The 25,182-nt window shown below is 52.6% G+C and overlaps 1 protein-coding gene across 1 annotated transcript in view; it reads left to right on the top strand.

Annotated features, from left to right (window-relative positions):
- The window catches only part of CFAP157 (cilia and flagella associated protein 157), a 134,421-nt gene extending 109,776 nt beyond the window's left edge, over positions 1-24,645 (top strand). Inside the window, exons 6-8 of the mRNA XM_069236966.1 lie at positions 2,421-2,571; positions 6,903-7,090; positions 16,146-24,645. Of these exons, the coding sequence (XP_069093067.1) occupies positions 2,421-2,571; positions 6,903-7,090; positions 16,146-16,344 (538 nt within the window). The 3' untranslated portion in view covers positions 16,345-24,645. The remainder of the gene's footprint in view (positions 1-2,420; positions 2,572-6,902; positions 7,091-16,145) is intronic.
- Positions 24,646-25,182: the final 537 nt, after the last annotated feature.

The following is a 25,182-nucleotide window of genomic DNA, read 5'->3' as shown; positions in this document are numbered from 1 at the left end:
AGCTCTCCTCTCTGCCCCTTCTCTCTGATTCTTCTCCCGAGCTCTCCTCTCTGCCCCTTCTCTCTGATTCTTCACCCGAGCTCTCCTCCCTGACTGTCCTCCCTCCCTGACTCTGCTCCCTGACCCTCCTCGCTGACTGGTCACTCTGACTTTCCTCTCTGCCTCTTCTCTTTGACTCTCCTCTCTGACTTGAACTTGTCAAGAAATCAGGCACTAGGATACCCAGCTACAACCAACTTGTGCTTCTTGGTCAAACCACTTTTTCAAGGTTTCTGATTTATGAACTATCAGACCCTTTCCTTGGGGCTCTGCTGTACATTCCTTTAGTAATGCCTATTACACCTTGCTTGCAGCTCTTCTCCATCTGAACCTGGTTTTAGGGGAATAGTTGCCCAGGCTTCAGGCCACTGTGTAGTGCTCATGACATCCTTCCTTAGGCTCCTAGCAGTCACCTTTGGGCCGCACGCCCTCATGATCCAGCCGCCACTTGTCACCTGGTACACCGAAGTGTGGAAGAGGAGATCTAGGGTTAGGGTTCATCGCTGATTCAGATACAGGTATTTTCAGAGCTCTCAGGGCTAGATAGAGGTCCAACAGTTCTTGGATCAGGGTAAGAGGCCACGGCAAGCATACACCATCCCCAGGCCCAGCATGTAGAGGGAGAACATCTCTAGACAGATGTGTAAAGGAGGCGATAAAACTCCTGCAGTCATGGATTGTATTGGAGGGTCCACATAAGTGCATGCTCAACGCTCTGCCTGTCCCTGGGCCAACAGGACACTGTGCTTCTTGGGCGGCTTTCTGCCTCAGTGCTGTGGGCTTTGCTCTTGGTCCCTTTACTCAGGATCCTACTCACTTCCGCTCTACTGCATTCATCTCCCTCTTCTTCCATCATAGGCCACGGGCACAGGGCCTTCATCTGAGGGCACAGGCACAGGGCCTTCCACTGAGGGCCACTGGCACAGGGTCTCCCAATGAGGGCCACAGGGTCTTCAACTGTGATCTACTGGCACAGGGTCCTCCAATGAGGGCCACAGGCACAGGGTCCTCCACTGAGGGCCACAGGCACAGTGTCCTCCGCTGAGGGCCACAGGCACAGGGTCCTCCGCTGAGGGCCACAGGCACAGGGTCCTCCGCTGAGGGCCACAGGCACAGGGTCCTCCGCTGAGGGCCACAGGCACAGGGTCTTCCGCCGAGGGGCACAGGCACAGGGTCTTCCGCCGAGGGGCACAGGGTCTTCCGCCGAGGGGCACAGGTTCTTCCACCGAGGGGCACAGGTTCTTCCGCCGAGGGGCACAGGGTCTTCTGCCGAGGGGCACAGGGCTTCCACCGAGGGGGGCACAGGGCTTCCACCGAGGGGGGCACAGGGTCTTCCACGAGGGGGGCACAGGGTCTTCCACCGAGGGGGGCACAGGGTCTTCCGCCGAGGAGGGCACAGGGTCTTCCGCCGAGGGGGGCACAATGTCTTCCGCCGAGGGGGGCACAATGTCTTCCGCCGAGGGGGGCACAGGGTCTTCCACCGAGGGGGGCACAGGGTCTTCCACCGAGGGGGGCACAGGGTCTTCCACCGAGGGCCACAGGCACAGAGTCTTCAATTGAGGGCCACAGGCACAGAGTCTTCAACTGAGGGCCACAGGCACAGAGACTTCAACTGAGGGCCACAGGCACAGGGCTCCACTGAGGGCACAAAGTCTTCCGCCAAGGGCCACATGCACAGGGTCTTCTGCTGAGGGGCACAGGGTCTTCCGCTGAGGGGCACAGGGTCTTCCGCTGAGGGGCACAGGCACAGAGTCTTCAATTGAGGGGCACAGGCACAGAGTCTTCAATTGAGGGCCACAGGCACAGAGTCTTCAACTGAGGGCCACAGGCACAGAGACTTCAACTGAGGGCCACAGGCACAGGGCTCCACTGAGGGCACAAAGTCTTCTGCCAAGGGCCACAGGCACAGGGTCTTCCGCCAAGGGCCACAGGGTCTTCCGCTGAGGGGCACAGGGTCTTCCGCCGAGGGGCACAGGGTCTTCCGCCGAGGGGCACAGGGTCTTCCACCGATCGGCACAGGGTCTTCCACCGAGGGGCACAGGCACAGGGTCTTCCATTGAGGGCCACAGGCACAGAGCACCCACAGGCTGTGGAGTGCACAGACAGGCACTTGTGCACTCAGTCAATCCTCTGACTCTCCCCACATTCACTTGTGCACTCAGCCAATCCTCTGACTCTCCCCACATTCACTTGTGCACTCAGCCAATCCTCTGACTCTCCCGACATTCACTTGTGCACTCAGCCAATCCTCTGACTCTCCCCACATTCACTTGTGCACTCAGCCAATCCTTTCTCTTCACACTCACTTGTGCTGTTAGCCAATCTTGTGATTATTCCGGTGCTGCAGGCCACCCTCGCTCACCATTGCTCCTTTCTTACAGAGAACGAGTCATTGACCTGGAGAGAGAGGTGGCGAAACACGTGTCAGAGGGAGAGAGCATAAGCGCCGAGCTGCAGCAGGAACATAATAAAATGGAGACAGTTGAGAGGATCCTGGGCCAGGCGGCAGCTGCGCTGAAAGACGTCCTGCTGGTAAAGCGCCTCTCTCACTCGCTATAAGCGAACCGAGGTAGATTCTAGGCACTAGGGTGCCTTTGGGCTGGAGCCCAGCATGGTGGGTTCTAGGTCACAGTAATGTATTCTGTATAATGGGCTTCACTGCTGGGCATCAAGGGACTATGGCAACAGGGATAATGGGGTTCACAGCAGACAACTCTGAGCAATGGAGTCACAACTACAAATACGGTGATACTGGAGTGAGCAGGGTGTAGGAGTCAGAGATCAGCCTGCTGGTACACGGGTCACAACTATCGATACCAGGGTCTCATCTGAGGATATAGGTACAGGGGTCTCAGCTGAGGATGTAGGTACAAGGGTCACAGCTGAGGATGCTGGTACCAAGGTCACACCTTAGGATGCTGGTACCAAGGTCACACCTTAGGATGCTGGTACCAAGGTCACACCTTAGCATGCTGGTACCAAGGTCACACCTTAGGATGCTGGTACAAAGGTCACAGCTTAGGATGCTGATACCGAGGTCACAGTTTAGGATGCTGGTACCGAGGTCACAGTTTAGGATGAAGGCACATGGGGTTACAGCTCAGGATGCTGGTACCGAGGTCACAGCTGAGGATGATGGGTCCTGGGTCACAGCTTAGGATGAGGGTACCTAGGTCACAGTTTAGGATGAAGGTACGTGGGGTCACCGCTGAGGATGTTGGTACCGAAGTCACAGCTTAGGATGCTGATTGCAGTCATGAGTGAAGATGCTGGTAGGGAGGTCACTGTGCTGATGGTGCTAGTACTGAAGACCTGGCTGAGGATGCTGGTACCGAGGTCACAGCTGAGGATGCTGGTACCGAGGTCACAGCTGAGGATGCTAGTACCGAGGTCACAGCTTAGGATGCTGGTACCGAGGTCACAGCTTAGGATGCTGGTACCGAGGTCACAGCTGAGGATGAAGGTACAGGGTGTCACAGCTGAGGATGAAGGTACAGGGGGTCACAGCTGAGGATGCTGGTAAAGAGGTCACAGCTGAGGATGCGGGTACTGAGGTCACAGCTTAGGATGCGGGTACATGGGGTCACAGCTTAGGATGAAGGTACAGGGGGTCACAGCTGAGAATGAAGGTACAGAGGGTCACAGCTGAGGATGCTGGTACTGAGGTCACAGCTTAGGATGAAGGTACGGGGGTCACAGCTGAGGATGCTGGTACTGAGGTCACAGCTTAGGATGAAGGTACGGGGGTCACAGCTGAGGATGCTGGTACTGAGGTCACAGCTTACGATGCTGGTACTGAGGCCACAGGTTAGGATGCTGATTGCAGTCATGACTGAAGATGCTGGTTGGGAGGTCACTGTGCTGATGGTGCTGAGATCACAGCTGATGGTGCTGGTTCTGAAGCCCTGGCTGAGGATGCTGGTACCCGAGGTCACAGTTTAGGTTGAAGGTACAGGGGGTCGCAGCTGAGGATGCTGGTACTGTGGCTGAGGATGCTGGTACCAACATCACAGCTGGGGATATTGTTACAGCGAAGATGCTGGTGGGGGTCACTGTGCTGAAGATGCTGGTACTCGGGTCACTGTGCTGAAGATGCTGGTGGGGGTCACTGTGCTGAAGATGCTGGTGGGGGTCACTGTGCTGAAGATGCTGGTATTGGGGTCACTGTGCTGAAGATGCTGGTACTGGGGTCACTGTGATGAAGATGCCGGTGGGGGTCACTGTGCTGAAGATGCTGGTACTGGGGTCACTGTGCTGAAGATGCTGGTGGAGGTCACTGTGCTGAAGATACTGGTACTGGGGTCACTGTGCTGAAGATGCTGGTATTGGGGTCACTGTGCTGAAGATGCTGGTGGGGGTCACTGTGCTGAAGATGCTGGTACTCGGGTCACTGTGCTGAAGATGCTGGTGGGGGTCACTGTGCTGAAGATGCTGGTGGGGGTCACTGTGCTGAAGATGCTGGTACTGGGGTCACTGTGCAGAAGATGCTGGTACTCGGGTCACTGTGCTGAAGATGCTGGTACTGGGGTCACTGTGCAGAAGATGCTGGTACTCGGGTCACTGTGCTGAAGATGCTGGTGGGGGTCACTGTGCTGAAGATGCTGGTGGGGGTCACTGTGCTGAAGATGCTGGTACTGGGGTCACTGTGCTGAAGAGGCTGGTACTGGGGTCACTGTGCTGAAGATGCTGGTACTGGGGTCACTGTGCTGAAGATGCTGGTGGGGGTCACTGTGCTAAAGATGCTGGTGGGGGTCACTGTGCTGAAGATGCTGGTACTGGGGTCACTGTGCTGAAGATGCTGGTACTCGGGTCACTGTGCTGAAGATGCTGGTGGGGGTCACTGTGCTGAAGATGCTGGTATTGGGGTCACTGTGCTGAAGATGCTGGTACTGGGGTCACTGTGCTGAAGATGCTGGTACTGCGGTCACTGTGCTGAAGATGCTGGTTGCTGAAGATGCTGGTACTGGGGTCACTGTGCTGAAGATGCTGGTGGGGGTCACTGTGCTGAAGATGCTGGTACTCGGGTCACTGTGCTGAAGATGCTGGTACTCGGGTCACTGTGCTGAAGATGCTGGTGGAGGTCACTGTGCTGAAGATGCTGGTGGGGGTCACTGTGCTGAAGATGCTGGTACTGGGGTCACTGTGCTGAAGATGCTGGTGGGGGTCACTGTGCTGAAGATGCTGGTGGGGGTCACTGTGCTGAAGATGCTGGTACTGGGGTCACTGTGCAGAAGATGCTGGTGGAGGTCACTGTGCTGAAGATGCTGGTACTGGGGTCACTGTGCTGAAGATGCTGGTACTCGGGTCACTGTGCTGAAGATGCTGGTACTGGGGTCACTGTGCTGAAGATGCTGGTGGGGGTCACTGTGCTGAAGATGCTGGTGGGGGTCACTGTGCTGAAGATGCTGGTACTCGGGTCACAGAGCAGAAGATGCTGGTATTGGGGTCACTGTGCTGAAGATGCTGGTATTGGGGTCACTGTGCTGAAGATGCTGGTATTGGGGTCACTGTGCTGAAGATGCTGGTACTGGGGTCACTGTGCAGAAGATGCTGGTGGGGGTCACTGTGCTGAAGATGCTGGTACTCGGGTCACTGTGCTGAAGATGCTGGTGGGGGTCACTGTGCTGAAGATGCTGGTATTGGGGTCACTGTGCTGAAGATGCTGGTGGGGGTCACTGTGCTGAAGATGCTGGTACTCGGGTCACTGTGCTGAAGATGCTGGTGGGGGTCACTGTGCTGAAGATGCTGGTGGGGGTCACTGTGCTGAAGATGCTGGTGGTGGTCACTGTGCTGAAGATGCTGGTGGGGGTCACTGTGCTGAAGATGCTGGTGGGGGTCACTGTGCTGAAGATGCTGGTGGGGGTCACTGTGCTGAAGATGCTGGTACTGGGGTCACTGTGCTGAAGATGCTGGTGGAGGTCACTGTGCTGAAGATGCTGAAGATGCTGGTACTGGGGTCACTGTGCTGAAGATGCTGGTACTGGGGTCACAGAGCAGAAGATGCTGGTGGGGGTCACTGTGCTGAAGATGCTGGTGGGGGTCACTGTGCTGAAGATGCTGGTGGGGGTCACTGTGCTGAAGATGCTGGTACTCGGGTCACTGTGCTGAAGATGCTGGTGGGGGTCACTGTGCTGAGGATGCTGGTGGGGGTCACTGTGCTGAAGATGCTGGTACTGGGGTCACTGTGCTGAAGATGCTGGTACTGGGGTCACTGTGCTGAAGATGCTGGTGGGGGTCACTGTGCTGAAGATGCTGGTGGGGGTCACTGTGCTGAAGATGCTGGTACTGGGGTCACTGTGCTGAAGATGCTGGTGGTGGTCACTGTGCTGAAGATGCTGGTGGGGTGGTCACTGTGCTGAAGATGCTGGTGGTGGTCACTGTGCTGAAGATGCTGGTGGGGGTCACTGTGCTGAAGATGCTGGTGGGGGTCACTGTGCTGAAGATGCTGGTGGGGGTCACTGTGCTGAAGATGCTGGTACTGGGGTCACAGAGCAGAAGATGCTGGTACTCGGGTCACTGTGCTGAAGATGCTGGTGGGGGTCACTGTGCTGAAGATGCTGGTATTGGGGTCACTGTGCTGAAGATGCTGGTGGGGGTCACTGTGCTGAAGATGCTGGTGGGGGTCACTGTGCTGAAGATGCTGGTACTGGGGTCACTGTGCTGAAGATGCTGGTACTGGGGTCACAGAGCAGAAGATGCTGGTACTCGGGTCACTGTGCTGAAGATGCTGGTTCTGGGGTTAGAGTCTGTGCTCACTTGGCAGTACTGAGTCCCCCTCCTTGTGTTCGTTATGCATTTTCACCGGTCCAAGTCTTATTTACCTCAATAGTTTAGTGACCTCATTATGTTCCTTTTCTCTGCAGGAGAAGCCAAGCGATGTTGAGAACAAGGAGTCTGATGTCATGTTCGATGTACGTCGGAATGAAATGCTGCAGAAGCTCCTGGCTCTGCTGAGTAGTGCAGCTGAGCTGGGACTTGGACCGCGGCTCCAGGAATTCTTAACAGAGGAGAAGAACTTCTTCGAGCACAAGGTGTCATCCAAGGGAGACAGGTAATGGCGAAAGGCTCGGCCAGGGGTGGCAGGCGCTGACAAGGTGTCACCGAGGGGTGACAGGCGCTGACAAGGTGTTACCGAGGGGTGACAGGCGCTGACAAGATGTCACCCAGGGGAGACAGGCGCTGACAAGGTGTCACCCAGGGGAGACAGGCGCTGACAAGGTGTCACCGAGGGGTGACAGGCGCTGACAAGGTGTCACCGAGGGGTGACAGGCGCTGACAAGGTGTCACCGAGGGGTGACAGGCGCTGACAAGGTGTCACCCAGGGGAGACAGGCGCTGACAAGGTGTCACCCAGGGGAGACAGGCGCTGACAAGGTGTCACCCAGGGGAGACAGGCGCTGACAAGGTGTCACCCAGGGGAGACAGGCGCTGACAAGGTGTCACCCAGGGGAGACAGGTGCTGACAAGGTGTCACCGAGGGGTGACAGGCGCTGACAAGGTGTCACCGAGGGGAGACAGGTGCTGACAAGGTGTCACCGAGGGGAGACAGGCGCTGACTAGGTGTCACCGAGGGGAGACAGGCGCTGAAAAGGTGTCAACCAGGGGAGACAGGTGCTGACAAGGTGTCACCGAGGGGTGACAGGTGCTGACAAGGTGTCACCGAGGGGTGGCAGGCGCTGACAAGGTGTCACCAAGGGGAGACAGGCGCTGACAAGGTGTCACCAAGGGGTGACAGGCGCTGACAAGGTGTCACCCAGGGGAGACAGGCGCTGACAAGGTATCACCCTGGGGAGACAAGTGCTGACAAGGTATCACCCTGGGGAGACAGGTGCAGGCAAGGTGTCACAGTGGGGAGACAGGTGCAGACAAGGTATCACCATCGGGAGACAGGTGCTGACAAGGTATCACCCTGGGGAGACAGGTGCTGACAAGGTATCACCCTGGGGAGACAAGTGCTGACAAGGTATCACCCTGGGGAGACAGGTGCTGACAAGGTATCACCCAGGGGAGACAGGTGCTGACAAGGTGTCACCCAGGGGAGACAGGGGCTGGCAAGGTATCACCTAGGGGAGACAGGTGCTGACAAGGTATCACCCAGGGGAGACAGGTGCTGACAAGGTATCACCCTGGGGAGACAGGTGCAGGCAAGGTGTCACCGTGGGGAGACAGGTGCAGGCAAGGTGTCACCGTGGGGAGACAGGTGCAGACAAGGTGTCACCGTGGGGAGACAGGTGCAGACAAGGTATCACCCTGGGGAGACAGGTGCTGACAAGGTATTACCCTGGGGAGACAGGTGCAGGCAAGGTGTCACCGTGGGGAGACAGGTGCAGGCAAGGTATCACCATCGGGAGACAGGTGCTGACAAGGTATCACCCTGGGGAGACAGGTGCTGACAAGGTATCACCCTGGGGAGACAAGTGCTGACAAGGTATCACCCTGGGGAGACAAGTGCTGACAAGGTGTCACCCTGGGGAGACAAGTGCTGACAAGGTGTCACCCAGGGGAGACAGGTGCTGGCAAGGTGTCACCCAGGGGGGACAGGTGCTGGCAAGGTGTCACCCAGGGGAGACAGGTGCTGGCAAGGTGTCACCCAGGGGAGACAGGTGCTGGCAAGGTGTCACCCAGGGGAGACAGGTGCTGGCAAGGTGTCACCTAGGGGAGACAGGTGCTGGCAAGGTGTCACCCAGGGGAGACAGGTGCTGGCAAGGTGTCACCCAGGGGAGACAAGTGCTGACAAGGTATCACCCTGGGGAGACAGCTGCTGACAAGGTATCACCCTGGGGAGACAGGTGCTGACAAGGTATCACCCTGGGGAGACAGGTGCTGACAAGGTATCACCCTGGGGAGACAGGTGCTGACAAGGTATCACCCTGGGGAGACAGGTGCTGACAAGGTATCACCCTGGGGAGACAGCTGCTGACAAGGTATCACCCTGGGGAGACAGGTGCTGACAAGGTATCACCCTGGGGAGACAGGTGCAGGCAAGGTGTCACCGTGGGGAGACAGGTGCAGACAAGGTATCACCCTGGGGAGACAGGTGCTGACAAGGTATCACCCTGGGGAGACAGGTGCTGACAAGGTATCACCCTGGGGAGACAGCTGCTGACAAGGTATCACCCTGGGTAGACAGCTGCTGACAAGGTATCACCCTGGGGAGACAGGTGCAGGCAAGGTGTCACCGTGGGGAGACAGGTGCAGACAAGGTGTCACCCAGGGGAGACAGGTGCTGGCAAGGTGTCACCCAGGGGAGACAGGTGCTGGCAAGGTGTCACCCAGGGGAGACAGGCGCTGACAAGGTGTCACCGAGGGGTGACAGGCACTGACAAGGTGTCACCGAGGGGTGACAGGCGCTGACAAGGTGTCACCCAGGGGAGACAGGCGCTGACAAGGTGTCACCCAGGGGAGACAGGCGCTGGCAAGGTGTCACCCAGGGGAGACAGGTGCTGGCAAGGTGTCACCCAGGGGAGACCGGTGCTGACAAGGTGTCACCCAGGGGAGACAGGTGCTGACAAGGTGTCACCCAGGGGAGACAGGTGCTGACAAGGTGTCACCCAGGGGAGACAGGTGCTGGCAAGGTGTCACCCAGGGGAGACAGGTGCTGGCAAGGTGTCACCATGGGGAGACCGGTGCTGACAAGGTGTCACCATGGGGAGACAGGTGCAGACAAGGTGTCACCATGGGGAGACAGGTGCAGACAAGGTGTCACCAAGGGGAGACAGGCGCTGACAAGGTGTCACCAAGGGGTGACAGGCGCTGACAAGGTGTCACCGAGGGGTGGCAGGCGCTGACAAAGTGTCATCGAGGGGTGACAGGCGCTGACAAGGTATCACCATGGGGAGACAGGTGCAGACAAGGTGTCCCCATGGGGAGACAGGTGCAGACAAGGTATCACCGTGGGGAGACAGGTGCAGGCAAGGTGTCACCGTGGGGAGACAGGTGCAGACAAGGTATCACCATCGGGAGACAGGTGCTGACAAGGTATCACCCAGGGGAGACAGGTGCTGACAAGGTGTCACCCAGGGGAGACAGGTGCCGGCAAGGTATCACCCTGGGGAGACAGGTGCTGACAAGGTATCACCCTGGGGAGACAGGTGCTGACAAGGTATCACCCTGGGGAGACAGGTGCTGACAAGGTATCACCCTGGGGAGACAGCTGCTGACAAGGTATCACCCTGGGGAGACAGGTGCTGACAAGGTATCACCCTGGGGAGACAGGTGCAGGCAAGGTGTCACCCTGGGGAGACAGGTGCAGACAAGGTATCACCCTGGGGAGACAGGTGCTGACAAGGTATCACCCTGGGGAGACAGGTGCTGACAAGATTTTACCCAGGGGTGACAGGTGCTGATTAGATTTCAGCATGGGGAGAGATGCTGACAAGATGTCACCAAGGGTAAAGAGGTGCTGACAAACTTTCACCCAAAATAAACAGGTGTAGAGCAAGTTTACACAAGAGAGACAGGTACTACGAAGGTCTCAGCCTAGGAGGAAAGGAGCAGATCAAGGTTACACAAGAGAGACAGACACTATGAAGGTCTCACCCTAGGAAGACAGGTGCTGACAAGGTGTCAGCCTAGGAAGACAGGTGCTGACAAGGTATCAGCCTAGGAAGACAGGTGCTGACAAGATATCAGCCTAGGAAGACAGGTGCTGACAAGGTATCAGCCTAGGAAGACAGGTGCTGACAAGGTATCGGCCTAGGAAGACAGGTGCTGACAAGGTATCAGCCTAGGAAGACAGGTGCTGACATGGTATCAGCCTAGGAAGACAGGTGCCGACAAGGTATCAGCCTAGGAAGACAGGTGCCGACAAGGTATCAGCCTAGGAAGACAGGTGCCGACAAGGTATCAGCCTAGGAAGACAGGTGCCGACGAGGTATCAGCCTAGGAAGACAGGTGCCGACGAGGTATCAGCCTAGGAAGACAGGTGCTGACGAGGTATCAGCCTAGGAAGACAGGTGCTGACGAGGTATCAGCCTAGGAAGACAGGTGCTGACAAGGTATCAGCCTAGGAAGACAGGTGCTGACAAGGTATCAGCCTAGGAAGACAGGTGCTGACAAAGAACTACACAGTGGAGACAGGCACTGACAAAGCCTCTATCTAATGAGACAGGTTCTAGGCAGACTGACTTACTAGAGAGGCAGACCTGGGATAGCTCACCGTAAAGAAAGAGAGATGGATGTGGACAAGGCCTCATCCTAGGATAACTGGTTCTCAAAAGGTCTCTTCAAGATGGGTAAGAGTTAGCCAGGATTACACCCTAGGGGGCACATATGGGCCAGGGGCTTACCCAAAAGAGACCGGTACAAGACAGGCTGCACAAGGGAGAAAGGTACCAACAAGGTCTCTCTCAAGGAGGTGTGGCCTAAAGGACAATCTGCCAAGTTTGGAACTAGAGAACCAATTTGAGTCCCAGCGTTAGCTCAACATCCTGTGATTCCGGGCAAATCACTTAGGGGGTCATTCTGACCTTGGCGGTCCATGACCGCAATGGCGGAGGGCGGCAGAAGCACCGCCAACAGGCTGGCGGTGCTTCCTTGGCGATTCTGACCGCGGCGGTAAAGCTGCGGTCGGAAAAGGGGAGCTGGCGGTTTCCCGCCGGTTTCCCGCTGGCCCAGGGAATCCGCCATGGCGGCGCTGCTTGCAGCACCGCCATGGGGATTCCGACCGCCTTCCCGCCAGCCTGTTTCTGGCGGTGTCCACCGCCAGAACCAGGATGGCGGGAACGGGTGCCGTGGGGCCCCTGGGGGCCCCTGCACTGCCCATGCCAGTGGCATGGGCAGTGCAGGGGCCCCCTAACAGGGCCCCACAAAGATTTTCACTGTCTGCTTAGCAGACAGTGAAAATCGCGACGGGTGCCACTGCACCCGTCGCACCCCTTCAACTCCGCCGGCTCCATTCCGAGCCGGCTTCATTGTTGAAGGGGCTGTCCCGCTGGCCCGGCCGGCGGTCTTCTGGCGGTCGCCCGCCGGCCCAGCGGGAAAGCCGGAATGGCTGCTGCGGTCTTTTGACCGCGGAGCGATCTTTCGGCGGGAACCGCTTGGCGGGCGGCGACCGCCGACCGCCTTAATCTCTCTGTGCCTCAAAAAAATCAGGCCTTATGTTATGTAATTTCATGCTCATGTAAAGTGCTCTGAAGCAATTTAGGACAGGAGCTTACTCAAATGAGAAAGATACTCTCAATGTCTCACCGAGGGAAGCAGGTTCTGGACAGAGCGGTTAAGGGTCACATACCTGGGACAGTCTAACCCAAGAGAGACCAGCACAGGGCAGATTACTCAAGGAGATGGGTATTGGAAAGATGTCGGCCAAGAGGCAAGGTTACCCAAGAGAAACAGGTACTGACAAGGTTACACAAGGGAGACAGGCGCTAACGAGGTTACACAAGGGAGACAGGCACTGACAGTCATCACCCAAGAGTAACAAGTATAGAAGGTTACACAAGGGAGACAGGCACTGAGAGTAATCACCCAAGAGTAACAAGTACAGAATGTTACACAAGGGAGACAGGCACTGACAGTCATCGCCAAAGAGTACCAAGTACAGAAGGTTACACAAGGGAGACGGGCACTGAGAGTCATCATCCAGGAGTAACAAGTACGGAAGGTTACACAAGGGATACAGGCACTGACAGTCATCGCCAAAGAGTACCAAGTACAGAATGTTACACAAGGGAGACAGGCACTGAGAGTCATCATCCAAGAGTAACAAGTACAGAAGGTTACACAAGGGAGACAGGCACTGACAAGCATCACCCAGGAGTAACAAGTACAGAAGGTTACAGAAAGGAGACAGTCATCACCCAAGAGTAACAAATACAGAAAGTTATATAAGGGAGACAGGCACTGACAGTCATCACCCAAGAGTAACAAGTACAGAAGGTTATACAAGAGAGACAGGCACTGACAGTCGTCACCCAAGAGTAACAAGTACAGAAAGTTACACAAGGAAGACAGGCACTGAGGGTCATTACCCAAGAGTAACAAGTACAGAAGGTTACACAAGGGAGACTGGCACTGACAGTCATCGCCCAAGAGTAACAAGTACAGAAGGTTACACAAGGGAGACAGGCACTGACAGTCATCACCCAAGAGTACCAAGTATAGAAGGTTACACAAGGGAGACAGGCACTGAGAGTAATCACCCAAGAGTAACAAGTACAGAAGGTTACACAAGGGAGACTGGCACTGACAGTCATCACCCAGGAGTAACAAGTACAGAAGGTTTCGTGTGATAGCTCATAAGTGCTTCAGTTCGGGTGGCTTGTATCTACTGATATCCTTCGAGTCTGGAAGTGTGATAGCTCATAAGTGCTTCACTTCGTGTGGCTTGTATCTAAGGATATCCTTCGAGTCCGGAAGTGTGATAGCTCATAAGTGCTTCACTTCGGGTGGCTTGTATCTACAGATATTCTTTGGGTACGGACGTTTGATAGCTCATAAGTGCTCCACTTCCAGGTGGCTTGTATCTACAGATATCCTTTGGGTACGGACGTTTGATAGCTCATAAGTGCTTCACTTCGGGTGGCTTGTATCTACTGATATCCTTCGAGTCTAGAAGTGTGATAGCTCATAAGTGCTTCACTTCGGCGGCTTGTATCTACTGATTTTTACACTTCATCCTGCCAGTGTCATCACGTTGTTCTGTAAGTCACCAAGGAGCTCAACACCTCGTCCATAAATCAACCAACGGATATGTTCATGGTCCCAGCCTTTCCTCTTCTCTGATCACAGTGATTTCTCACGTCCCGCTCCCCAAGTATCTCCGGGACCCTCTTCTGCTTTCCATGTCACCACAACACAATCTTTTTGCCACAAGAAAGTCCAAGTGTAAACACTTTGTACAGGGTCCGACTGTCGCGTCCAGTGGTAATATAGGGTCTGATTTAGAGTTTGGCGGATGGATTAGTACGTCACAGACGTGATGGATCGCTCGTCTGCCTTATTATGATTCCCCTGGGATGTAATGGGATCGTAATACGGTGGACGAGACATCTGTCACGTTTGTGACGGAGTAACCCCATCCACCAAGTTCAAAATCAGGCCCATCATTTTTTCAATAAATTGATCTTGAACAAATCTTCATAGTTTTGCACCAGGATATCTCTTTGAGCAGCCTGGATCTCTTATTCAGAGTGCCGCTTGGAGTTCTGTACTTTGCGGGCTGGCTCTGTGCCACCTCCTGTGTTGTAGCGGAACGCTGCAACACTCCCTTTCCTGCAGAGCAGCTATGATGGGGCAGATCACTGGCATCCCTCTTACATGTTCACCACTTCAAGACCTTCCAACATCACAGGGGCATGCATGACCACCCTGTTGGGCTTGTTCATCAGCTGTCTGATGTAATGTTGAACTCAGTACTCATCGATGAGACAGCTGATATGCAGTGGTCTTTAGCCATAAGGTAGAGCTTGCAGTGTAGGTGGATCTTGCCTTTTGTGCATAGGAAGTAGTCTATGCTCCATTATGTCTTTCAGGCCACATGCTTCATCAGCCATTTCTGTGGACACCTCTGGGCTTACTGCTCCTCGCACGCAAGACCCTAGGACTCAAGCCTCCTGACATGCAATCATGCAGCTCTTCTACAGCTGGTCAGGTGTGGGACTTAATCAAGCCCTAGGAATCAAGCCTCCTGACATGCAGTCCTGCAGCTCTTCTACAGCTGGTCAGGTGTGGTGGCCCATATCATGTCCATGTGTTCGATGACTAGTGCAGCCCTTCTCTGACACCTCTGAGCTAAGTGCTCCCATCCATACATGCAAGATCTTACGATTCAAACTCTTGACATGCAGTCCTGCAACTCTTCCAGGGCTGGTCAGGTGTGGTGGCCCAGACCATGTCCCTCTGTTCCAAGAGTGGTGCAGCCCTTTCTGTGGGCACCTCTGGGATCAGTGCCCCCATTTCTGCACATAAGACCTTAGTATTCAATCCTACTGATAGGCGGCTTTGTACTGTCCTCCATGGCTGCAGGATTTTGCCTCATCCTGTCTGCTTCTCTTCTGGAATTGTTGCCCTTGGTCTTTCTCTTACAGTGTTTAAACTACAGAAGTACCAGCTTACTGGGACGGGCCCAGCTGTGCAGAGCATCTCTCAGGTGTTGAGATGAGGGTGTTAACCCCCCACTGATGATCTTCTAAGGGTTTGCTAATGGTGAGCAACCGTTCTCCATTCAAGATGCTGCGGCAGCCCATAGCTCTCTGCATGGAACGGATGCTGGCTCGCTGGGAGCTAGGCGAGCAACACCTTGGTCGCGGAAATCTAGATGCTGATTATTATCTCTGGCGTTTGTACCTAGCCCCGCTGGTGCACCTTCTAGTGCAGCTCTAAAGATACAGGATTTCCCCACCTACATGTACAGTGCGCACTCTCTCTGGTGATTGGCCGTGGACACTGCAGTGCAACAGGAAGGTCTCACTGTAGGTTTGTTATAAGCATGCGAAAGGAGGGGCCTGGGTTTGAGTCGCAAGAGAAAAAAACACATCCTTGAGGCTTTCATGGTCTCTAACTGTTGTAAGGTAAGTTCTCTGTGTGTAATCACTGCTTCAGTATTGTGTGTTGCACTGGAAAGTAGCCCTAAAGAAACACTAAATACTGCTATGCACTGCACTGTCTCAATGTGACGTAACATTGGTTGGTACGTGAGCCCTCCTATGCTACCACCTATGGATTTTGACGCAATGCTCTAACTACTAAAAAGGATGACAGGACTGCAACAGAAATATATGCTTACTTAAGCAGGAGTAACTTTGGAGAAAAGTATTCTTTCCCCCAAAATCTTTCCAACTTTGCACTTGTGCTGTAATGTACCACACACATACAAACAATGAGAAGTTTTAAACTGCATCAAAGAGTAGTATATTACACTCAAAAGGTACCCTTCCAGACCAAAACCTATGTAAGGCTCCCTAAGGAGCTGGTGCAGGGGAGAGAGACAGTGCCATATTCTAGGCCTCTGGTGCTGTTCTGCGCTCTCCCTTCGATGCAACAGAGGCAGCAGCTTTGGTTGTGTGCTGCAGTGCATCAAATGTTAATACGTACGTCCCTTTGTGTGTAAATGTGGCACAGCATGGTGCAAATACCCTGGTTTACTGAGATATTGTTTCTGTTTAGGTTCACCTTGTCCCCTGTGGTGAAGGACAGCAGTGCCATCTCTCACTACCGGATTGGAGACCTGGGACTTGTGCCCCGACCTGACCCTAGTGCTGCCCATCTCAGCAAAATAAGCATTCTTTCGAGGACGACGCAGCTTGGACCCCTGCGAGGAAGCGCAAGTGGACGCAAGGTTCAGCAGCTCCCAGCACTTGGATGAAAGATCTCTAGAACGGTGATGGTGCAGGGTCTGTCTGTGACGAAGGTCAGGGATGGCCCTGCGCCTCATCAGAGAGGTGCCTGCTCTGTATTAGCTAGATGTGGGTCTTTCTGGGTGTGTTTCTTTTCTACAGCAGAGGTGCAATTGTGGTCTATAGCTGCCTGACTACAATGGGACTGTGTCAGTGAAGGCAGGGTAGGCATCTGTACTCAGGTTCCTGCAAGTATATCCTGATCGTCCTGGCCTAGGCATGCTAGGCATCTGTACTCATGGTCCTGCAAGTATACCCTGATTGTCCTGGCCCTGGCAGGCATCTGTACTCAGGGTCCTGCAAGTATATCCTGATCGGCCTGGCCTCAGCAGGGTAGGCATCTGTACTCAGGTTCCTGCAAGCATATCCTGATCGTCCTGGCCCTGGCAGGGTAGGCATCTGTACTAATGGTCCTGCAAGTATATCCTGATCGTCCTGGCCTCAGCAGGGTAGGCATCTGTACTCAGGGTCCTGCAAGTATATCCTGATCGGCCTGGCCTCAGCAGGGTAGGCATCTGTACTCATGGTCCTGCAAGTATATCCTGCTCGTCCTGGCCTCAGCAGGGTAGGCATCTGTACTCATAGTCCTGCAAGTATATCCTGATTGTCCTGGCCTAGGCAGGGTAGGCATCTGTACTCGGGATCCTGCAAGTATATCCTGATCGTCCTGGCCTCAGCAGGGTAGGCATCTGTACTCAGGGTCCTGCAAGTATATCCTGATCGGCCTGGCCTCAGCAGGGTAGGCATGTGTACTCATGGTCCTGCAAGTATATCCTGATCGTCCTGGCCTCAGCAGGGTAGGCATCTGTACTCATAGTCCTGCAAGTATATCCTGATTGTCCTGGCCTAGGCAGAGTAGGCATCTGTACACATGGTCCTGCAAGTACATCCTGATCGTCCTGGCCTCAGCAGGGTAGGCATCTGTACTCATAGTCCTGCAAGTATATCCTGATTGTCCTGGCCTAGGCAGGGTAGGCATCTGTACTCGGGATCCTGCAAGTATATCCTGATCGTCCTGGCCTCAGCAGGGTAGGCATCTGTACTCAGGGTCCTGCAAGTATATCCTGATCGGCCTGGCCTCAGCAGGGTAGGCATCTGTACTCATAGTCCTGCAAGTATATCCTGATTGTCCTGGCCTAGGCAGGGTAGGCATCTGTACACATGGTCCTGCAAGTACATCCTGATCGTCCTGGCCTCAGCAGGGTAGGCATCTGTACTCATAGTCCTGCAAGTATATCCTGATTGTCCTGGCCTAGGCAGGGTAGGCATCTGTACTCGGGATCCTGCAAGTATATCCTGATCGTCCTGGCCTCAGCAGGGTAGGCATCTGTACTCAGGGTCCTGCAAGTATATCCTGATCGGCCTGGCCTCAGCAGGGTAGGCATCTGTACTCATGGTCCTGCAAGTACACCCAGATAGTCCTCAACTCAGCAGGGCAGGCCTCTGTACTCAGGGTCCTGCAAGTATATCCAATTCGTCCTGGCCTCAGCAGGGTAGGCATCTGTACTCATGGTCCTGCAAGTATATCCTGATCGTCCTGGCCTCAGCAGGGTAGGCATCTGTACTCATGGTCCTGCAAGTATATCCTGATTGTCCTGGCCTAGGCAGGGCAGGCATCTGTACTCATGGTCCTGCAAGTATATTCTGATTGTCCTGGCCTCAGCAGGGTAGGCATCTGTACTCCGGGTCCTGCAAGTATATCCTAATCGTCCTGGCCTCAGCAGGGTAGGCATCTGTACTCAGGGTCCTGCAAGTATATCCTAATCGTCCTGGCCTCAGCAGGGCAGGCATCTGTACTCAGGGTACTGCAAGTGTACCCTGATAGTCCTGAATTACGCAGGGTAGGCATCGGTAATCATGGTCCTGCAAGTATATCCTGATCGTCCTGGCCTCAGCAGGGTAGGCATCTGCACTCATGGTCCTGCAACTATTCCCTGATAGTCCTGAACTAAGCAGGATTAGCCATCTGTACTCATGGTCCTGCAAGTGTATTCTGATTGTCCTGGCCTAGGCAGGGTAGAAATCTGTACTGATGGTCCTGCAAGTATATCCTAATCGTCCTGGCCTAGGCAGGGCAGGCATCTGTACTCATGGTCCTGAAAGTACATCCCGATCATCCTGGCATAGGCAGGGCAGGCATCTGTACTCATGGTCCCTGCAAGTATATCCTGATCATCCTGGCCTAGGCAGGGCAGGCATCTGTACTCATGGTCCTGCAAGTATATCCTGATCGTCCTGGCGTCAGCAGGGCAGGCATCTGTACTCATGGTCCTGCAAGTATATCCTGATTGTCCTGGCGTCAGCAGGGTAGGCATCTGTACTCGGGGTCCTGCAAGTATATCCTGATCATCCTGGCCTAGGCAGGGCAGGCATCTGTACTGATGGTCCTGCAAGTATATCCTGATCATCCTGGCCTAGGCAGGGCAGGCATCTGCACTCATGGCCCTGCAAGTATACCCTGATTGTCCTGGTCTCAGCAGGGTAGGCATCTGTACTCATGGTCCTGCAAGTATATCCTGATCATCCTGAACTAGGCAGGGCAGGCATCTGTACTCATGGTCCTGCAAGTATACCCTGGTCGTCCTGGCCTCAGCAGGGCAGGCATCTGTACCTATGGTACTGCAAGTATATCCTGATCGTTCTGTCCTAGGCATGCTAGGCATCTGTACTCATGGTCCTGCAAGTATATCCTGATCGTCCTGGCCTAGGCAAGGTAGGCATCTGTAAAAACTAAAACTGTAAACTTTGCACTTGTATAGCGCACTACTCACCCGTTAGGGTCTCAAGGCGCTGTACTCATACCGCTATGGAACCCCTCCTGGCTTTTCCCTGTGAGGTGCCCACTCCTGGGCACCCCCAGGGTGAAGCCAAGCATCCAAGTGCTGTTGGGGCCGTTGTGGAGATTAAGCAAGCTATTGCCCAGAGTTGCAGAGTGGGACCCATTAATTAGATTAGGCACCGAGGCGAGAATTATCTGGTCCAAGGGAATTGAGCCCAAGACCTGCCGAAGCGGGACTTGAACCCTGGTCTTGAGCCAGATCTCTGCTTCAGGGTCTGCCGCTCTAACCATTGTGCCACACTTCTCCACAAGTACTCTGTACTCATTGTCCTGCAAGTACATCCTGTTCGTCCTGGCCTCAGCAGGGTAGGCATCTGTACTCGGGGTCCTGCAAGTATATCCTGTTCGTCCTGGCCTCAGCAGGGTAGGCATCTGTACTCATGGTCCTGCAAGTATATCCTGGTCGTCCTGGCCTCAGCAGGGCAGGCATCTGTACTCGGGGTCCTGCAAGTATATCCTGATCGTCCTGGCCTAGGCAGGGCAGGCATCTGTACTCATGGTCCTGCAAGTATATCCTGATCGCCCTTGCCTCAGCATGGTAGGCTTCTGGATATAAGGTCCAGCGTGACCTTCCTCATCCCTTGCCATCATGCCAAGCATGCCAAGGATCTCTCCTCATACTTCTTTTTAGGTGGTGATATCCCTCCTCCGCTATAGCTTCTCCCTGCTCGTGCCAACCATTCCCACTGCCTGTTTATCACTGGGTCTTTTCTGCTGATCATTCAGTATCAATGCCAGGCAATCCATCATCCGGTTTGTTCCCCTAATGGTTTCTCTCCTCTCCAGGATGACTCACAGTGGCTACGCAGGGAGTCTATATTGCCACAAATGATATCCACCTTGCAAACCTCTCTGTAATGCTTTCTTGGCTGCTTTCTCTGCTGCCAAGGTCACTTTATCTAGCTGCCTTCATCTTCACTAAGTACACATGCATGCATGTATGTATGTATGTGGTAGTTGTATAGCATGAACCTAGCAGAAAGGTGGCAGAACTACAACCACGTATTCTAGACCACAGAATCTGAATCCACTATGATGTTGATACACTTCTGCACCCTTTGTCTTGCACGCTTCTGTGCCACGTAGTGGCTACCAGCAAAGTGTACTTGTGTGATGTGCTTCGTCTGAACCTGTATAACCCGTTCCTTTTTCATAAGAGCATCACCACTACCCTTAACCTGGACCCCACTATCGAGAAGGTCTGTGTACGTCTTTCATCCTGGGCTGTGGAAGGTATTTAAAGTCCAGATGGACAGTCTCAGAGGGGTGGATGCCATGAGAGTGTTGCTTGCTCTACCATTAATCCAGGGACCACTGATTCCCCTGATTTTCACTGGGTGATTTCACTTTGTCTTACCCAACAGGGCCATCTACTTAGCAGTACAAGTGCTGCTGACTCTTCCCATATTTATGTTGTGGTCTGGCATCATGACTTCTATGGTATGGTCTGCCCAATAAAAAGCTATTTGGTGTATGCTAGCCTTTGTGAGGGGCACTGGGTGACCCAGTTGCTGATGTCTATATGGGAGAACCCACAATCCCCTGCACAATCTTTCCTATGAATGGGGGGAAGGGAGGTACTGCAGAGTCAGACCATGCAACAGTGCTTCCTGGACTTGTGAGAACCCTCACTTATCTCCTCACCCAAAGACGTCTCGATAAACACAATACATGTGATGCGTTTGTGACACCCAACTGCATCCCTTTCTGTCCCTCCAAAGTCCAGTGCAGTGGCGGGAGACACTCCTCCACCATCAGATGGTCATGGTTGGTGGAGTCTTACCTCCATCATCAGGCACACCACTGCGGCTGTCGTGATGATGAGGTCACCCATCCTGTCCAACCAGGGAACCATTGGAAGCAGGTCACCTTCAAGGCCACTTGATGGGAGTTCCACTGTTGGGAGATGACACGCGTCACTGACGTCCAACCCTACCCTTTAGTAAGGGGCCATATATCTTCATATGTTCCATCTGTGAACAAACTGCCAAACAGTTTAGGCCTAATTTAGATTTCAGCGGACGGGTTACTCCGTCCCAACGGTGACAGATAACACGTCCCGAAGTATAAATCCCACTGTCTATAATGGGATTTATATTTCGACGGATGGGATACACGTCACCGTTGTAACAGAGTAACACGTCTGCGGAAATGTAAACCTTTGTTTGGTCAGTAATAACCGAGCTCAATGACGGTCAAAGTGAGGCTTCTTCACCCCTTAAATAATCTATTGTCGGCTTCTTCCTCAGTGTAACACTCTGGGGCAAACTTACTAAACGAGCACAATGCTGCGCAGCCTCCAGGACTCCTGTGCGGTCTCCGGAGGGAGCATCACGGAGCACCATCTACTAAGCTGTGGTTCTGCTGCTGTCTTCCTCAGCACTGGAGCACAGCTGGAGCCATAGTGGGGCGCCCTTCTGGTACAACATACAACGCTTCAACAGCACAGTCCAGCACACATGCAGTGTGTGAAAAGTGAGACCATTCCTCCTCGTCACGTCTACCTTGAGGAGGCGTTCATTTATAGCGGAAAGCCAAAAGTTGCTGTACCGCATTGCATTGCTTAGAAGGAGCCTCGTCCTTTTCATCCCTTACATGTTTTAATGCCTACCTCGGCCCTTGACTATTCACTCCACTCATCTGACCTCCTATAATTACACAAAACACAGATCATTATAAATTGGGAAAGACCTTCTGACCTGGACATCTGCGGCGCTGGTCAGTGCTTCTGAGCAGTTGATATCTGAGAGCTGGGAAACCATGTGAAGCTCAGTTTCTCAAAGACCGAGAGGCTTAACATGCGGACCTGGTCTAAGTCTGACCTGTATCCGGATGGATTCCACACCCCAGACCACCACAACCTCTTTGAATGCAGTGAAGAATTTTGGGATGATTGTGGACCCCAACATCCCTCTGACTGCACTGGATTCCACTTTCAAGACGACCATCCACAAGACGTGCTTCCGACGAGGCCCTTTATGTCCCTCACTGGGTGTTCCGCTGCACAGGACTGTCCTTTCTCCAGACTAAACTTCAACCCTATAACCAAAGAGGAACCTCTGACATAGAATGGTCTGACACATACCAGTAATCTTTATCCTCCAGTATTGACTCTTTCATAGATTCTCATATTTGAAACTTCCCCGTCATTGAGGTGGGAGTCTAACGCAATAATTATGGTAAGAATGAGAGAAATCTTGGCCAAGGCCAAAGGAAAGATGTCAAATAAAACATATAAAGCAAAATTCACTTGTTTCACGACATGGTGCTCTCGTAATAGCATTCAACCGTTCTTGTGTCCACCCGAACAGATCCTACCATACTTGTTAGAACTGGCACGTTCAGGGCTTTCCCACAACTCGTTAAAGGTCCACCCGATTTTGTACATCTATAACCCAAACATCACTTTGGTTTAACAGGCTGATTAATTTGAGTGGGTTCGTCTGAGATTTTGTTTCTAATTAGGAAACCACCCGTTACTTGGCAATAAAATATGAACATATCACAACTAATGAGGAGCCCCTTCAAACCCACCAAGAGGGCAGAAGTAGAACATCTTTTCTGGAAAATGGCCCTTCTGTTGGGTGTCAATTCTGCCAGAAGAAGTAGTGAAATTCGATCTTTTCCAATAAAATAGCTTTAAATGCAATTCAAAGAGCAAACATCATTTTGAGGACTAATCCTCATTTTATTCCCAAAGACTCTTTGGACTTTCACCTCAATGAGCCGATAATTTTAGAAACCTTCAAAACTTCAAGCTGTGCAGCAGAGAGAGCACTCTTAGCTGTCAGGAGATGGAAAAAAAGTTATATTGAAAGGACTAACATATTTGGGAAAGCCTATCAACTATTTATACCCTTCAAACCTCCCAGAAAGGGGGATGCTCTCTCAAAGAACGGTACATCCCGTTGGATACCAGCAGCTATTGTTTTCTGTCGTGACACGCTAGACGTCCTTTAAGTGGGAGGGTTCGACCGCACGCCGCAAGATCTGCTGCCCTGTGTGCTGGGGTATCCTTACCTTTCATTCGCAGGGCTGATACATGGAGTAACAGGGATATGCTTGCTAGACATTACCTCCTCAGTACCACTACCACAGGTGATGCAGTGGGGCGAGCAGTCCTTTGCCATCTATTTCAATGAGATGACCTCGTCTGTTTTTATATAACTAGGAATCTTTACTTAAAATATGTTTCACACCCCCACTTACACACTATTCTGCCAAGTTCATTACTGCTATCTATTCAGATCAAGCATGCGAATCTATGAAAGATTCAATACAATAGACAGAAACCAGTCACTTGTACATTGTAGTTCTCCAGTATTGATATCTTTTGTAGATTCATGTGCGACCCAACATCCTCGCCGACAGGAGCTCACTGCACTTTGGGCCTCATCTATATTACCTTACACTAGCGCTTAGAAATCTGAGATGTGCTAGACCTGGAGGGGAGAGGGCTTCAGGAGCTGCTTCCTGCGTGGCTGGGGTTGGTTCCTATCACGATTGTGTGAACTGGCTAACAATGTGATTGTGTAAGCGTTGCTATACAGTGCGTCTCTTGATACTACTTATTAGAATTGCCGTGGGACTCCCGTCTTGACAACGGGGAAGATTCAAGCATGTGAATCTCTGAAAGATATCAATACCAGAGAACTGCGTCGTACAGGAGAGGAACTTGTTTTTCATCTCGAAACTAGACTTCCTCGTCCCAGTACCTACTGCTGAGTGAGGGTCCTCGCTCTTCGACAGCCATCACCAGCTACAGCCAGTGTAGTAGTTTTATATTTAGTCTTCAAGCACACAGCACTCAAGATCAGTATTACTCCCATAGCACTTCACCTCCTGGTAATTCAGGTTTGTGAGGTGTATAATACTGGGAGCCTGGGCACTAAGACCTGGGCCAAGGAAGTCTAGTTTTGAGACAATTACCAGTAAGAAATTGAACATTACCCTCTCTTCAGACTTCCTCATCCCCCATTCCTTACCTTTTAGGATATATAACAAGCACATTTGATACTTGTAATTAAGTCAGACTCCTAACAATAGTGCATGCCGATATGTGTATTTCACATAAAATACTATTCAGATTAAATCCTCAACCGCTGTCAGTAAACCAAACCCAAAATCAACTTAATGCGGACCCCCAGGAATTAGTTTACAATATGTAACAAAAGTGTCAGGCACCAGCCATGCGGCCGCACCACAGATATCATGAAGTAATACGCCTTTCACCGTGCCCTCGAAGCAGATTTTTTTTTGTAGATTTCCCTTCAACCCCTCCTGGCAGAGGTACTCCTGCTACAAAATTAGCCTTAATAGCGTCTATTCCGATACATGACTACTTGTACTCGTAGTAGGATTTTCACATTTTCCTGGGAAACCAAATGTAATAAAAAGTGTATCTATTTTCCTAAATTATGTGGTTCTTTTCAAATAAATAATAAAAACGGTCCATGTACATCCAGTGTATTTATAACTCGATCATGATCTGACTCTGCAAGGACAGGCGGGACTATTTCCTGAGACAAAAGGATATCTGATGATAACTTCTGACAAAAAGATCAGCACAAAGTTCTTAGCCTCTCTTTATCTGCAAAAACTAAGTATGGTTTATGGTACAATAAAATGTGCAACTCCCTTACGCTATGGCCCAAAGTTATTGGTACTAAGAACAATCCCTTTGCTGATAACCCATGTAAAGGAAGAAAGTCCAAAGGCTCCACAGGTCCTCTCTGTAAAACCTTTCGTACTAGTGATAGATCATAAAGTGGTAAATACTCCCCAGAACAATCTTCTTGCTTTAAAAAAAAACTATGCAATAAGCTAGGCAGGTGTCAAAGGAATCATTTTTCTAGATTTGATTTTGCTTTAAATATATCCGCCCCCTGTGCTCTTAAAGTGGATTCTGACAGATTTTCAAGAAATCCATCTTAAAGAAACTACAATGCTGAAGGCATAACTTCCTTCT

The sequence above is a fragment of the Pleurodeles waltl genome, chromosome 6, assembly GCF_031143425.1.
Source record: "Pleurodeles waltl isolate 20211129_DDA chromosome 6, aPleWal1.hap1.20221129, whole genome shotgun sequence".
In the NCBI taxonomy this organism is placed as follows: Eukaryota; Metazoa; Chordata; class Amphibia; order Caudata; family Salamandridae; genus Pleurodeles; species Pleurodeles waltl.
The sequence above is the reverse complement of the archived record's forward strand: the minus strand, read 5'-3'. Positions and strand labels throughout refer to the sequence as shown.